This window comes from Hippocampus bargibanti, linkage group LG08, assembly GCF_051943395.1.
Source record: "Hippocampus bargibanti isolate YZ-2025 linkage group LG08, ASM5194339v1, whole genome shotgun sequence".
Classification (NCBI taxonomy): Eukaryota; Metazoa; Chordata; class Actinopteri; order Syngnathiformes; family Syngnathidae; genus Hippocampus; species Hippocampus bargibanti.
Window position 1 is genome coordinate 7,620,158 of NC_142741.1, and position 16,193 is coordinate 7,636,350.

General features: G+C 37.8%; 1 protein-coding gene across 1 annotated transcript in view; it reads right to left on the reverse strand.

The window, feature by feature from the left end:
* Window positions 1–3,567: 3,567 nt before the first annotated feature.
* LOC148894497 (low-density lipoprotein receptor-related protein 1B-like) overlaps window positions 3,568–16,193 on the reverse strand; it is a 334,893-nt gene continuing 322,267 nt past the window's right edge. Inside the window, exons 87-93 of the mRNA XM_089002179.1 lie at window positions 15,919–16,023; window positions 10,612–10,725; window positions 9,024–9,100; window positions 7,877–7,967; window positions 7,419–7,569; window positions 4,824–4,962; window positions 3,568–3,797 (exon numbers count right to left, since the gene is read on the reverse strand). Coding sequence (XP_088858305.1) covers window positions 3,691–3,797; window positions 4,824–4,962; window positions 7,419–7,569; window positions 7,877–7,967; window positions 9,024–9,100; window positions 10,612–10,725; window positions 15,919–16,023 — 784 coding nt within the window. The 3' untranslated portion in view covers window positions 3,568–3,690. The remainder of the gene's footprint in view (window positions 3,798–4,823; window positions 4,963–7,418; window positions 7,570–7,876; window positions 7,968–9,023; window positions 9,101–10,611; window positions 10,726–15,918; window positions 16,024–16,193) is intronic.

The window sequence follows — 16,193 nt, forward strand, 5'->3', positions numbered from 1 at the left end:
TCTCTCCCTACCTCCGCCCTACCTCTGTCTCTGTCAATCTCTGTCTCTCTCTCTCTCTCTCTCTCTCTCTCTCTCTCTCTCTCTCTCTCTCTCTCTCTCTCTCTCTCTCTCTCTCTCTCTCTCTCTCTCTCTCTCTCGCACTCTCTCTTTCGACTGACATTTGGCGACCGTTGATTTCCAAGCCCCCTCCCATGTTTGACCCGAGCTGCGGCAAACCTTCCTTGAAAAAAAGCTGCGGTGGCAAAATGGTTCCTCTTTTAAGAGCCAAAAGGTGAAATTAATAAATATGCACCCCCAACATCCCCCCCCCCACCGCAGTGCCAGGAAGGTTGTTGATTGTATCGCTCTAAACCGCCATCTTGTGTAAATTGACCCAGATTGCCATCTAGCAAGGTTTTGACCTAGACCCAAACCCTCCTAATAGCCTGACAAACATTGACAAGCAGATTTAGCCGGACAAGGCGGAAAGTAATGGGGGGGTTGGGGGGGGGGGGGTGGTGGTGGTGGGGGGGTTGTTCGGCTTCAAGGAACTTTCTCGTAATTTCTTCCTGTCTATTTAATAATAAGAAGAATACATCAGACATTTAAACAGCTTCTTCCCCCAAGCCCTTAACTCTTTGAACTCTTAGTGCCACTGAGCAATTTTTTGATGATGATACTAGTGCAGCGTGTTCTACCGGAAACAAATTCCTTGTGTGTTCTACATACTTGGCAATAAAGATGAATCTGATTCTGATAATAATAATAATAATAATAATAATAATAATAATAATAATAATAATAATAATAATAATAATAATAATAATAATCATCATCATCATCATCATCATCATACATTTCATTTATAAGTGCCTTTCAAAACTCTCATGATCACTTTACAGTAACAGGATACGTTTTTCCATGGGTGAGCAGCAGCAGCCACAGGCGCCAGCGTTCACTCAACCCGAAAGTAACTCAAATAGATAGAAAGCTAGCTAGCTAGCGAATAGATAGCTCATAGCTAGCCAGCTACATTGCTAGCCAGCCAGATAGCTATTGTACAGTATTACAGAAAAGACAAAGAGAATAGACTTCGCACAATATTTCTTACTAATGTCAATAGATAGCTAATAGCTCACCAGCCAGCCAGATAGCTATTGTACGGTATACAGAAAAGACAAAATGAATAGACTTAGTACAATCTTTCTTACTAATGTCTACATCAACAAAAGTCAAAAGAACAAAACAAAAAACTAAATAACAAATAATTTATTATTTATGGTAATCTATTTATAATTGCATTTTATTTATTAATTATTGTATCTATGCTTGTCTGTGGCTGTAAAGTTTCCTTGAGAGCTTTGAAACACGCTTGAAATTAAATGTATTATTATTATTATTATTATTATTATTATTATTATTATTATATGACAACACAAAGACACAGACAGTCATTCATTCTTCAGCACTTGCTATACCCTCTTTGTGACATGAAGCAGTTCGAGATGAAAGAGGAGAGGATCAAAGCGTCATTTTCAGCAGTGGATCAGGGACTTGTACGTCTACTGCTAGCTAAATTTTGAAAGCAAACATGTAGCTGTAGCATCTACTGACGAAAAGAGATTGTAGATATTGGTATATTGTACATATTAATATATTGAATATTTTGATATTGAAATCACGTCAACGCGGCAAGGCGACGGCGTAACCTCTCCCCTGCACAAAACGTGACATCGCTGGTCACGCCGCAGTGATTTGCGAGCGCCTCGTTGTCCTTTTCACGGGTCATCCGGCGCCGCCACGTACACTGACTCTTACGAGTTGGGCCCAATGGTCTCCCGGGGGAGCTTCCCAGTCGCCTTTCGCGTGCTCTTGGGCAGTTGGGCAGAGTTACAAGCGGCAAAATTGTCGCTGGAATCATAAACGGATGCAAATGAGGCAGATTTTCTTCGAGAATGGCGCATTTTGACTCATGGGGCTGAATCAAATTTATTATTGGAAAGAACATTCGTGGTCCCACGCCACGCTGTGGTCGCCCCCGGCAGCTGGAATTGCTGTAAACAAAGCTGCGGAAAGAGCTGGAATTTTTTTTTCCTATTTTTTGCTTAGCTCATGAGTGACATTCTTAATTGACCACATTCAATCTGTCATGTGTTTACTTGTGAAAGAAGCCAAATGAGGAATGTAGCCCGCTAATTGGTGCTGCGTGAATGTCTACCTTGGATGCCCAACCTTGGATTCCCAACCAACAAATAACACATTTCGTAAATTGTTATCACCAAAACGCTGCCATGATTTACTTTGGGCCATTTTGTTTATTATGGTTAGCAGTGAGTCATACTCGCAAGTCAAATAGAAATGACATCATCTCTCTTGCCGTACTTAATAATAATAATAATAATAATAATAATAATAATGGCTAGTCAGCTAATAGATAGATAGCTCGATAGGCTAGATCGGCAGCCAGCTAGCTAGACAGCTAATGGATAGCAAATAGATAGCCCGAGCAACCCAGAATAACTCAAATAGATAGAAAGCTAGCGAGCTAATATATAGCTAATAGATAGCCAGCTAGACAGCTAGCTAGATAGCTAGTAAGCTAATAGATTACTAGATAGGCAGCCAGCTAGCTAGACAGCTAATAGATAGCAAATAGATAGCTAGCTAGTTAGTCAGCTAGCTAGTTAGTCAGCTAGCTAGCGATCTAGGTAACCAGCCAGATAGCTAGCTAGATAGTCAGCTAGTTAACATTTATCGTGTTTATTAATTTAACCAGTTGCTAAATTTATGTGATTGTGTATAAGGGGTAAAAATGTCAACTCAATATCATTCACGTTTCAAAATCCTGATTTCACGGGATTCATTTTCCATTCGCGAACTACGAAAGACCTTTGCATTATGAGCATGTCAGCTATTTAAAAGTCAACGGCAGAAGAAAATAACCCGACATGGTTTGAAAATGTTGACATCCACCGAGGCGAGAGCGCCGCGGGCACCCAAAGGGCAGGCATCTGTCTGGTTGCCATGGTGACCGCCGATGAAGGGGGAATTATAGCGGCTCAAGAAAAATATCATAGGGGAAGAGTAATGGCAGCGTATTAAGGGGTGTGTAGCGTTGACCCCGTTTCTCGTGTAAAAAATAAATAAATGGAGCTGTTTGTATTTGGAGACAAGGAAGTGCTGCGGCGTGGAAATAACCCCCTTTTTATTCAATATTGATTTACATGTTATATATAAAAAATTACTTTGCTTTCATACATGTCAATATACATAGCAGTCAAACCACATACAAATCAAATAGAAAATTATAAAAAAGTCTTTCTGCTGACCCGTCCTCCATTTTGACAGTAACATACGTGATTGACGCTAACCTAAGCGTTGACGCGCGCCTCGGCAAAACGGGCTCTGAGCAAAAAAATGTAGATACATGACGTTTAGAAAAATAAGATGTTCAGCGTACAGTATCGGGATCAGATCAGAGAACATTCAAGGTGGGCTTGGGTCGATTTCCACAAACAAAACTTCATTATTGTACACCATGTTATCGTCACCGCATATATATATATATATATATATATATATATATATATATATATATATATATATATATATATATATATATATATACTAGTCTAAAAATCTTGTATGCCGCCTCCGTAGGATACATCGTATAATGTAAAAAAAAAAAGTGACGTCGGCTATGCGGCGGTTTCATGAATAATCCCCTCTAATTTCTTTGGGATAATGATGACCGGCTTCTGATAATTTTGTCTGTCCGTATGCATCTTGGCATACACCGGGTTGGCGTAATTCGTGGGCTGTGTGGAAGAGAGGAAAAAATTCGATTGATTAGGAAAAGCCACATTACAGTCAAGACCAAAATATTCCCTTGCTGAATTTGTCAATTTGCTCAAGATAAATTCCGAAGTTTGCAATTTTATGGTTGTTTTTTGATGATGCTAATGGAAATAACAACATTCATAAAAGCCTAGCAGGTTGGACGCCATTGAAAGATCCATAAAATGGAAGAATTATGTTAAGGGTACCATAAAAAAATATATTCAACAAATGTACAGTAATACCTTGGCTTACAAACTTAATTGTTTCCCCAGACGGAGTGTGTAAGGCGAAAAGTGTGTATCCCAAAAATTTATTTCCCATAGGACCCATTAAAATGAGAATAATCCGTTCCCAGGTCACCAAAAAACATAATTTTCTACTTTCTAATTTTCTAAGCCTTAAAACTACACAAAATATACCTTATTTTACGTATAATAAATGTGCTATGGTATTACACTTAAAGAAATAAACTGGACTGTATCATAAAGTCGTTTTATTTAATAATAATAATAATTTGTGATGGTCGTTGATGGCTTGATGGAATGGAGAATGGCTAGGAATGTAACCTTCTTTTTATTTTATTTTATCTAGTTCATCATCAATTGTGTTCTGTTTAGCTGGGTCGATAGCTTTTTGCATTAAGTGTACAGATGGCTTGTGCGGGTTGTTTGTGGAGCCTGATTGATGGGATATTTTATCCTTGCAGTCGACACTCTGCCTTTGAAGTATCAAAGTTGAAACTCTCACTGTCGCCTGGAAGAACGGGCTCGTTCGCAAACGACACATCACTCATTGAGGCAGCTCTGTGTACGAAAAAAGTTCGTATGCCAAGGTAAAGTTCGTATGCCAAGATAACATTTTCATAAATGTAACATTTGTAAACCGAAAAGTTCGTAAGCCAAGGGGTTCGTAAACCGAGGTATCACTGTATTTCGACATTCACCCTTTGCAAAGCGGAGCAAAAAGCAAATGGCGGCAATTGATTTTGGCGGTAGGTTGCTTACATTGGATACACGGATGGTTCATGTCCTTATCGGGCAAAGTCAGAGTGAGGTTTGCAAAATTCACCTGTCCGGGGATTACCTCCTTGGGCACCGAACGGATAGCCAAGGTGCCAGGCTCACTCGATTTGACACACCAGCCCTGCAAGAAAAGCAAGCGCCGCCCGCCGCTCGTCATGCAAAGTTTTCACAAAGATTGCCGTTATTAGTTTGCCAATGATTTGACAAAACAAAAAACAAAAAAATGCGGTCAAGCTACGTTGTGACAATTTGTGGTTAGAGAGCAGGAGTGAAAAATTAGTGAAAAGGTTTTCAAAGGCAGGTCGAACAATAGCAGCTGTCAAAGTTGGTGGCAAGTTTGAAGCTCGAACAGGGAAAAAAAAGACGCAAAAAAACACAAACAAAAAAAGACAAAAACGAAACAAAAATGAAACCGAAATTACGTGTTATGGTTGATTTTGTACACCTTACCAAAAATTTACAAATTAAAACATTTGGTTGGTTGATGTTAAAGGACAACCAACACCTCTGGACAAGCTGTGTCCATAATTTGTAAAATCACTACAGATGACTTCTATTGAGCGTATTTTACAAAGATTCCACCACATATCGCTATATTTTATTATTTTAAGACACGCGCTGAATATTCAGGAAGTCTTGTTTTCGAGTTGATGACGATGCCTGACACGACGTCACGTCTGGAACGCCCCTGACCGAGAAAGCGACACACAATGCATTTTGGGTACCTTGTTTGGTCTGAAAACTTCGTGTTGATCTGTGTTGATGGCGAAATTAGAAGGAAAACATAAATATGGTGAATATGGTGATGGTGAATCGTTGTGTGTTGCACCAAGACTACTATTTGATACTAGTTGACACAAATTCCCAGCAGACAAATCAGCCCGTTTCCAACGGAGCTTGGGCGCCATCTTTAATCGATTGCAAACATTTATGCTTTCCTCTTCAGAACTATTTGAATCATATTCATAACTGGATGAGTAGCAAGAAAGCATCTTCTCCGAATCTGAAGCCATTGTTTTGATTCTAGAGCAAGGCAAGATGTCCTGCCGTGATGTCACAAACAATGAGGCGGGACTAATTTTGAAGTCGTTTTGGGACACTTTAACTAATTTTTATTGGTATTTTGCATTTGACTAAAAATATCAGCCTGTGTGTTTTGGGTATTTTAGATGCTATAAAACGTTTGTTTTTCTGATGTCAGTTAGGAAACAAAAAAATTGTGTTGGTTGTCTTTTAAACTATATTTTGTATTGTATTCATTTCCTCTTTTTTAAAAATATTTTTTTAGTTGTTTGCAAAAAAAATCACTAACAAAAAAAAATCTACAAAAACAAAAAAAAAAAATCAGTGAAGTTGTTATGGCTCATTTGGTACAACCCCCCAGTCCCCCCCAAAAAAAAATTACACGTTTGATTGGTTAATGTTACACTCGAATTTTTTTCTATTCATTTCCTCTTTTTTATTATTTGTATTTTTCTTTAGTTGTTTGCCAAAAAATCAACAAAAACAAAAAAAAAATCAACAAAAATAAAGACATTCCTCAGTGAAGGTGTTACGGCTAATTTAAAACCCGGAACCTAAAAAAATTAAAGGTTTGATTGGTTGATGTTACACTCAAATTTTTTTCTATTCCTTCCCATTTTTTTCAATTTCTGTCACATTTTTTAGTTGTTTGCAAAAAAAAATAAAAAAAAAAAATACAAAATGCAATTTGGTTGGTTGACGTTACACTAGAATTTTTTTCTATTCATTTCTTCTTTTTTAAAACATTGTTTTAATTTTTCTTAGGTGTTTGTAAAAAAACAACAAAAACAGAAAACAAATTCTTAGTGAAGGTGTTATAGCTCATTTGATACAACGTCCCCCCTGCAAAAAAAAAAAAAAAAAAAAAAATACAACATTGAAAGTTTGGTTGTTTGATGTTACACTTGATTTTTTTTATCTTCATTTCCTCTTTTTTTAATTCTTTAACATTTTTTTTGCAAAAAAAAAAATCTTCAGTGAAGGTGTTATGGCTCATTTGGTACAACCCACCCCCCAAAAAAATTAAGAATTAAGTTTGCTTGGTTGATGGTACATTATAATTTTTTTTCTATTCATTTCTCCTTTTTTTATATTTTGCAAAAAAAAGAAAATAAAAAAATCTAAAATTCCACCAAAATTTTGAATTCAAATATTTGCAACAATCACGTATGTCCGTGCATTTTTTTTCTATTAGATTTTTTGTCCCTCCAACCCCGTAATCAAGCTCACGCTCCACATGGGACGTTCAGCCCTCCGAAAGCGCCAATCAACATTTGAAACGCACACGGGGGGGTTGATGCAATACAGCTCAATGACTTTGATACTTGCATTATGTACAGTTCTTTTATGAAACGGTTTTGCACATTTACAGTATACAGTTGACATTTTTATTTTACTATGCTTAGAATATCTTGTTTTTTGTCTTTTCATCCCCCCCCCCCACCCCACACCCCTTTCAAATTGCTGCTGTGGACGGCAAATTTCCGCATTGTGGGACAAATAAATGTTTTCTGATTCTGATTTGTGTGGTGGTATTTGTGGATGGCGACACACCTTGTGAGGATCCAGCGTGAAACTGGGTCGCAAGAGGCTACCGGCGTCGGCGTGGTTGTCATGTTCCACTTCGTACATGTTGTACGACGGGTTGCCCATCTCCATGTTGAGCCCGCCATTGCTTATGGGCTGCCTCTGGACACGTTTCCCTCTGCGGGGGGTGTCGTACCGCTGTCAGCGGCGTGATTGACAACGCAAGCTACTGGATCAATGATTTTGGAATCGGGGGGGCGGGGGTGGGTTCAGGATTCGAACCCGAGACCTGCTCAACTAAAATCCAGACATGGTTTGAAGCCTGATTGTATTTCACAGTATGTAAAGCAATCGGCACGTCTGGCTCACAGTGTTGAGGTCCTGGGTTCAAATCCCGTCACCTTCCTGCTGAGGATGTTTGCATGCTTCCTCCCCCATTCCAAAAAACTCATCCGTAAAATGAACGCATGAATCTGTTGTCCAACCTTTGCTTTCGTCTGCAGAGGTAAACGCCCGTAACCACCGACACGATCAAGACGAGCAGCAGGACCAGAGGCACGATGATGGCGATGCTCCCTCCAGGGAAGACACAAAGACACAATGGGCTTTTATACACATCACAAAAGAGCCAGAAGAAGAAGGCAAGAACACAACATCCACTCAAATGGGAGGCTCTCGCGTTAAAAAAAATAAAAAAGGATCAGTCACTATACTGATATTTTTAATTTTATTTTAGATGGAGAAAAATGTAACTTCATGTAAAAAAAAGGTGGAGTAATCATGATTAGTCAAGATGCAGATTTTTTTTTTTAATTTTAGGAGTGAGGGGAACAAAAGTAAATGACAATTGCCCCATGCAAAACAAAATAAATAAATAAACAGATTATAAATAAATAAATTGATAGACAGATAAATAAAAAAATAAATATAGATAAATAAAAAATGAACACATAAATAAATAAACAGATTGATAAATAAATAAATACACAAATAAATACATAAATAGATTGATAAATTGATAGATAAACAAATAAATAAATAAATAGATAGATAAATAAATAAAAAAAACAATGAACAAATAAATAAATAAAAATATTGATCAATTGATAGATAAATGAATAAATAAACAAGTGAACAAATAAATAGATTGATAAATTGATAAATAGATGGATAAATAAATAGATAGATAAATAGACAAATAAATACATAAATAGATTGGTACATTGATAAACAGAGGGATAAACAAATAAATAAATAAAATAACAAATAAATACATAAATAAATAAGAAAAAAATATTGATACATTTTAGATGAATGAATACATAAATAGATTGCTAGTGAACAAATAAATCAATTGATAATTTGATAAATAGATGGATACATAAATAGATAAATAGATTGACACATAAATAAACAGATTGATGAATTGATAAACAAATAAATAAAATGAGTGAATAAATAAATAGATTGACACATTGCTAAATAAATACATCATCAATGAATAAATAAAGAAATAAATTACATACCATAATTTAAAATAAAAAAATATTTTAGATGTTTTAAAAAAACATATTTAAAAAGGCAACCAAGGTGTCGGGTTTGATCCACTGAGGCAAATTTTGCAGGACTAACCTACGCTGCTGTTGTCTGATCTGCTGCTCTTGGGGGCGGGTCTCTCGCACTGCGTTCCAGCCCAGTTTGTAGAACACCTTTTCAAAACAAACAAACAAACAAACAAACAAACAAACAAACAAACAAACAAACAAACATACATTTTATTTTGGTGAGAAAACACTGAGGTCGAGTTGATGTCGATTATTAGTGTGCGCATAGAAAAAACAAAAGCGTCCTTCCAAGAAGAGCAATCTGCCTTTTGCCGTCATGCACCCGATGAGCACATGATGGGAGTTGCCCCCCCCTCCCCATGCCCGGGGCGGCCCCCTCGTGCTTAACCGAGGGCCTGCGTGAGATGGCGGGCGATGTACAAAGTGTGACGGCGAGTTGTGCAGCAAGCGCTCACGGAACAAGTGCCTCCTAGCTTTAGCCAACTGCGCTCAGGGGGGCACCCAATCGGCCGCCGATGTTTAAAACAGACGCTTACGGATCACTTTTCGAAAGAGGGGAACATGACAAAGTCCTAAAAACGTGGAAGAAAAAAAAAATAATGTGAGGACCGCTGATTTTTAACGCGCGTCGAGTTAGCTTCCAAGTGACTAAGATGTAGCCTTATTTGTTTATATTTTTTTTTTAATCCACGGGCCAATTCTACTTTAAAATTGCCATGGATTACAAAAGGTAATTCACTGGCAGACGATGTGCAAAAATGTGTCCACTGCAGTGTTTTTTTTTTCATTCTCACTCGAATTCCTGGAATATTGAGTTTGAGGACGACATCAACATTCAATGGAGCGTAAGAAACCGTAGACTGTCTTCTTTCATCAAAAAAAAAGTTATTTATCTATTTATTTTATTTATTTATTTGTTTGTTTATCTATTCATCCATGTATCAATGTATTTATTATTTATTATTTATTTATCTATTTACCCATGTATCCATTTATTTATTTATTTATCTATTTGTTCATTTATGTATTTATTTATTTGTTTGTCAAATTAGTTATGTATTTATCCATTTATTCATTTGTCTATTTATTTATTTATCCATTTATTTATGCATGTATTCATTTACTGTATTTATTTATTTGTCTAATCAGTTACTTAGTTGGCTATTTATTTAATTATTTATTGAGCTTTTGATATATTGATCCATATATTTATGTATTTATTATTTATTTGTCTAATTAGTTATTTATTTAATTATTTATGGATTTATCCATTTATGTATTTATTTGTCTATTTATTTATTTACTTATTTCTGTAATTAGTTCTTCATTTAGTTATTTATCGATTTATCCATCTATCCATCATTTATTTATTTATTTATGTATTTATTTATTTATGTATTTATTTATTTATGTATTTATTTATTTATTTATTTATTGTCAAGTCTTGATTGACCTGTCAATGAAAGACAGGGGTGGGTGGAGTCATCATCCCCCTGCGGCGCGATGCAAACTATCCCTTTTCAATGTATTTCAAGGCACTTGTTCCATGGAGAGTTAGCGCAAGATGGCACAAAGAAGGGCCTTCCTCCCGGAGAGGCGACAGGATGGCGCTGAATGAGGCGTCAACACAGCGGCCGGCTGGCGACGTGACCTACTTGCAGCGGGGTTTGTTAAGAGACGTTAACGTGCACAGCCCTTCGTTCTGACAGAAGTAATCGCAGGGGTTGGCCAGCTCATCGCAACGTTGGTTCTTGAACCCTGATGTGCAGCTGCAAAACATTGTTGGCGCAATGAGCAAAAAGGGCCTCTCCCCGCAAGCACGCTTTTTCACCTCGCCATCGGCCCGGCGTGCCCGGATTCACACGCTCATGGATAGGAAGGCGTTTTTAGGTGAAAAAAAACCCACCATGTATAGTCAGCCATTTTTAGACGAAAAAAATGACCATGTATAGTAAGGCGTTTTTACTTGAAAAAAACTACCATGTATATATAGTAAGGCATTTTTCGACGAAAAAAATGACCATGTATAGTAAGGCGTTTTTAGCCCCCCCCCCCCCCCAAAAAAAAAAAAAACAACCATGGATAGTATGCCGTTTTTAGGCAAACAAAAAAAACAACCATGTATAGTAAGGTATTTTTCGACAAAAAAATGACCATGTATAGTAAGGCGTTTTAGCCCCCCCAAAAAAGACGATCACTAGTAAGGCGTTTTTAGCCCAAAAACGACCATGTATATGGACCATGTATAGTAAGGCATTTACTAAGGCCATGTATGCCAGTGTCTGAAACACATGACAAAAAGTTACTGGACACCTGGGCAGACAACTCTGAAGAGTTGCCTGCCCATTTGCGCTGCGTCGTCTGCCACAGGCCACGTGAATTCTTCTTCCCACGATGCTTTTAATGTGCGTTAAATTTCTAAGCTCCAGACACTATTTCTGACACTGTGTATAGTAAGACGTTTTTAGCCCAAAAACCCGACCCTGTACAATAAGTTGTTTTTAGCCCGAAAAAAAACACGACCATGTAGAGTAAGGAGTTTTTGCCCCGAAAAAACAACCATGTATAGAGAGTTTTTCTTTAGTCCCAAATAAACTGGGATGTCGCTCATTGGTAGAGCACATGTTTGCATGTAAGATGTCCTCGGTTCGATCCCCAGTATGTTAATTTACGGTTTTTGCACTTTTTTAGCCTGAAAAAAAAATAAATCCCAAAAAAAAGACCATGTATACTCAGGCGTTTTTAGCCGAAAAACACAACCATGTATAGTAAGGCGTTTTTAGCCGAAAAAAAACAAGCATGTATCGTAAAGCGTTTTTAGCGGAAAAAAACCGACCATTTATAGTAAGGCATTTTTAACCCCAAAAAAATGACTATGTATAGTAAGGTGTTTTTAGCCCAAAAAACGACCATGTATAGTAAGCCGTTTTTTCCAAGAAAAAACGACCATGTATAGTAAGGCGTTTTTAGCCTGAAAACAACAACAACCATGTACAGTGAGACCTCGGTTTACAAACATCTTGGCTTACGAACTTTTCGGCTTACGAACGTTACATTTATGAACATTTTAACTTGGCAGACAAACTATTTTTCGGGATACACACGGAGATGCCACTATGAGTGATGTGTTCTCCTAACAAGAAAATGGTGGGCTCCTGTGTTTGTCCTCTATTCCCCGCCCCAAGTCTTCGGTTAAAGCCACGTGACTGGTCAAGAACGCAGCAGTGGGGGATCGGGTTACAAACAGAGAGAGAGTGAGGCCGTTCTCCAAAAAACAAAATGGCGTCTCCGGTTAAAGCCACGTGATTGGTCAAGAACCCAGCAGTGGGGGGGGGGGGGGGGGGTTAAACATTAAACAGACAGGCAGACAGAGAGAGTGAGAAAACGCGCACACACACACGAAAGGGAGATGACAGAGTTTGAAACAAAAAAAAAAAAAAACAAAAGTGTGAGAGTGTGAGAATAGTGAGAAAATGGATAGAAAACAGTTAAAATATATGGGATATTGTAAATGTTTTCTATCCATTTTCTCACTATTCTCACACTCTCACACTTTTGTTCAGGCTCCACAAATAACCCGCACAAGTCATCTTTACACTTGATGCAAACAGCTATCAACCCAGCTAAACAGATCACAATTGATGAAGAACTAGATACAATTATCACAGAGAAAGCACCTACAAGGGATCATTCCTGAAGATGCTGAAAGAAGCCAATGTTCCTCATCAAGTGTTTAATGCTGAGGAAACCGGACACTCCATTCCATCAAGCCATTAACGACCATGACAAAGGTAAATAATATGACTCTATTGTACAGTACAGTTTATTTTTTTAATCATAATACTATAGCACATTTATTATACATAAAATAAGATATATTTTGTGTTGTTTTAAGGCTTAAAAAATTAGAAAGTAGAACATTATGTTTTATGGGGACCTGGGAACGGATAATTCTCATTTTAATGGGAAAATAATTTTCGGGATACACACTTTTAGCCTTACACATTCTCTCTGGGAGCCAATTAATTTCGTAAGCCAAGCTCCCACTGTATAGTAAGGCCTTTTTAGCAAAAAAAAAAACAAAAAAACATGTATATAGTAAGGCGTTTTTAGCCTGAAAAAACGACCATGTATAGTAAGGCGTTTTTAGCCCGAAAAAACGACCATGTATATATAGGAAGCCATTTTTAGCTGAAAAAAAAAACCAACTCACCGTTCAACAAAAAAGAAAGAAAATATATTGAAAGCAAGTTTGGCCTCGCAAAATTCAATAGGGCGCCATCGTCAATATTCTGGAAGAAGTTGCTCATATCTTGTCATACAGCCCCCTGTTTTCATAACCCACACCATGAGATCTATTGACCTCATCCAACCGCGAAATAATTTGCATAGAAATGGATTCCATCCGCTTGAATTTCTGAGACGTGCCCAAATTTCCACCTGACGAGCGATGGACAATGGCAAGTTAAAAACACAAACCCAGTGCGGCTTGAGAAGAAAGGATTTCCAATTTCTCCCTTGAGGAAATTTGAGAACAACATGCGATGAATCTGTGGGCATTTCTTTTTCCTTCTAATGACTGTCATGGGAAATGATTGACACCAAGCTTCTTTTCTTCCCGAGAGACTAAAGACCAAATCCGAAGACTGAAGTGAGTCACAGAAACGACCATGTATATAGTCAGGCGTTTTTTGCCCAAAAAAAAAAAAAAAACGACCATGAAAATAGTAAGGTGTTTTTAGCAAGAAAAAAAACGATCATGTATACTAAGGCGTTTTCAGGCAGAAAAAAAACGACCATGTATAGTGAGGCATTTTTTTGCCGAAAAAAAACCCACCATGAACTTAGTAAGGTGTTTTTAGCAAGAAAAAAACGACCATGTACAGTAAGCCGTTTTTAGCCCAAATAAAATCACCATGTACAGTAAGGCGTTTTTAGATGGAAAAAAGCCATGTATATTAAGGCATTTTTCGATGAAAAAACAAAAAAAAAAAACAATAAGTATAGTAAGGTGTTTTTAGGCCGAAAAAAACGACCATGTCTAGTAAGGCGTTTTTGCCGAAAAAAAACGACCATGTATATAGTAAGGTGTTTTTAGCAAGAAAAAAACGACCATGCATAGTACGCCGTTTTTAGCCTAAAAAATGACCATGAATACTAATGCGTTCTTAGGCCGAAAAAACGATCATATATATATAGTAAGGCGTTTTTAGGCTGAAAAAAAACCCCAAAAATAAAACGAATAGTAAGGCGTTTTTAGGTCGAAAAAATGATCATGTATATATAGTAAGGCGTTTTTAGGCCCAAAAAAACCCACCGTCTAGAGTAAGGCATTTATAGATGAAAAAAACGGCATGTACAGTAGGGCATTTTCTGACCAAAAACAAAAAACAAAAACATCATGTATCGTCAGCTGTTTTTAGGCCGAAAAAAACCACCATGAATGTTAAGCCGTTTTTAGGTCGAAAAAAATTGAGCTTTGATTGAATTGATTGTAGACCTCTTCAAAATTGACCTTTTTCTTCAAACATATGGAAACTGATATTATTCCCATTCTCCAAGGTGTAAATTAGCTAAATATACCAGTTATTGTGATCTTGGACCTTGGCTAAGCCTGCCTCAAGAGCCATGCAATTTTATTGTTGACGTTTTTCAAAAACGCTGCTAAATTTGGGATATTATGTCCTGATTTTCATTGTAGCTTTCCAGAGGTTGATGCTATAGCATTGAAAGTGGTACCAAATGAAAGATAATAACATTTTCTTGCATATAGTAGTAAACACCTGAACACCTGTGTTAATTTTAATGCTTTTTTTTTTGTTCTTTTGACTTCAAGACGCGAGAGTGGCTGCCTTTCCAGCAGCTCATGTATTTTCATCACTTCAATCAATTAATTTTGATACCACAGGCAGCAACATTGGCATCAACAAGGGTGCAGCGAAGCTTATTGAAGAAAAACTAGGCAAAAATTTATTCTACTTCGCTTGTCGCCATCACATAGCAGAGATAATAATTGGAAGTGTATGGGAGGCTGTGTTTAGCAAGGTCAAGAGTCCTGACAACCCAATGTTCAGCAATGTGAAAGAGAAGTGGGACAAGTTGGTTAATCACTGCCCAAGAGTACTATATATTATAAGGTAAGGCGTTTTTAGGCCGAAAAAAACGACCATGAATGGTAAGGAGTTTTTAGGCCGAAAAAAAACCCCCAGCATGTTTATATAGTGAGGTGTTTTTAGAGGGAAAAAAAACCGAGCTGTATAGTCAAGCGTTTTTACTCGTGAAAAACGACCATGTATAGTAGGGCGTTTTTCAGCCAAAGAAATTGGGATGTAGCTCAGTGGTAGAGCGCATGCTTTGCATGTATGATCTCCTGGGTTCAATTTCCAGCATCTACACTTAGCGTTTTTGCACTTATTTTGCGTTTGAATTTGAGAGACGTGCCCAAATTTCCATCTGGCAAGCTTGGACAATGGCCAGTTAAAAAAACGCAAACCCGCTGCAGCCTGAGAAGAAAAGATTTGCAATTTCGCCCTTGAAGAAATTTGAGAACAACATGCGATGAATGTGTGGCCATTTTTTTCCTACTGACTGTCATATGAAATGATTGACACCGAGCTCCTTTTCTTCCAGAGAGAGCAAAGTTCCAAATCCGATGACTGAAATGAGTCACGGAAACCCGACACAAGCTCTTAACCGCAAGGAGGACGAGTGTGATAGGCTCCAAATGGCAAAATAGGAACAGGATTCGCCATTTTGTGAAATATCCGCCTGAACGCCTTAATCCACAGCGACGTGTTACCCAGCGTAAAACGGGGCTTTGGCATGCTACTGCGCCGTGGCCTCCGCAACGTGACATTAGATACGACTCGGGTTTTGGGGATGGCGTCGCGCAAAAGTCAGGCTTATAAAGAGACGTGATTTGCATCCGTGTTTGAAATGACGTAAAGTGATTCGTGACTTACTGACAAAATGGCAGGTTGGTGTCAGGGTCCAGGTGGCAGGTGCCTCCGTTGTAGCAATATCCGTCGCACAGTTGACAGCTTGGCGCAATTCGGCCATTTGTGCAACTGAGCGGGGAAAGCAAAATAGTGACAAAAAAGGGAGAACACATTAAGCATGCAACCAATGACGGTTGATTGAGATTTGATTGAGAGTTGATTGAGATGGATGATTCTGATTCTGATTTATTGATAATATTCGCTTGCTCACATGCCCCCCCAAAAAAAAGAAAAACACA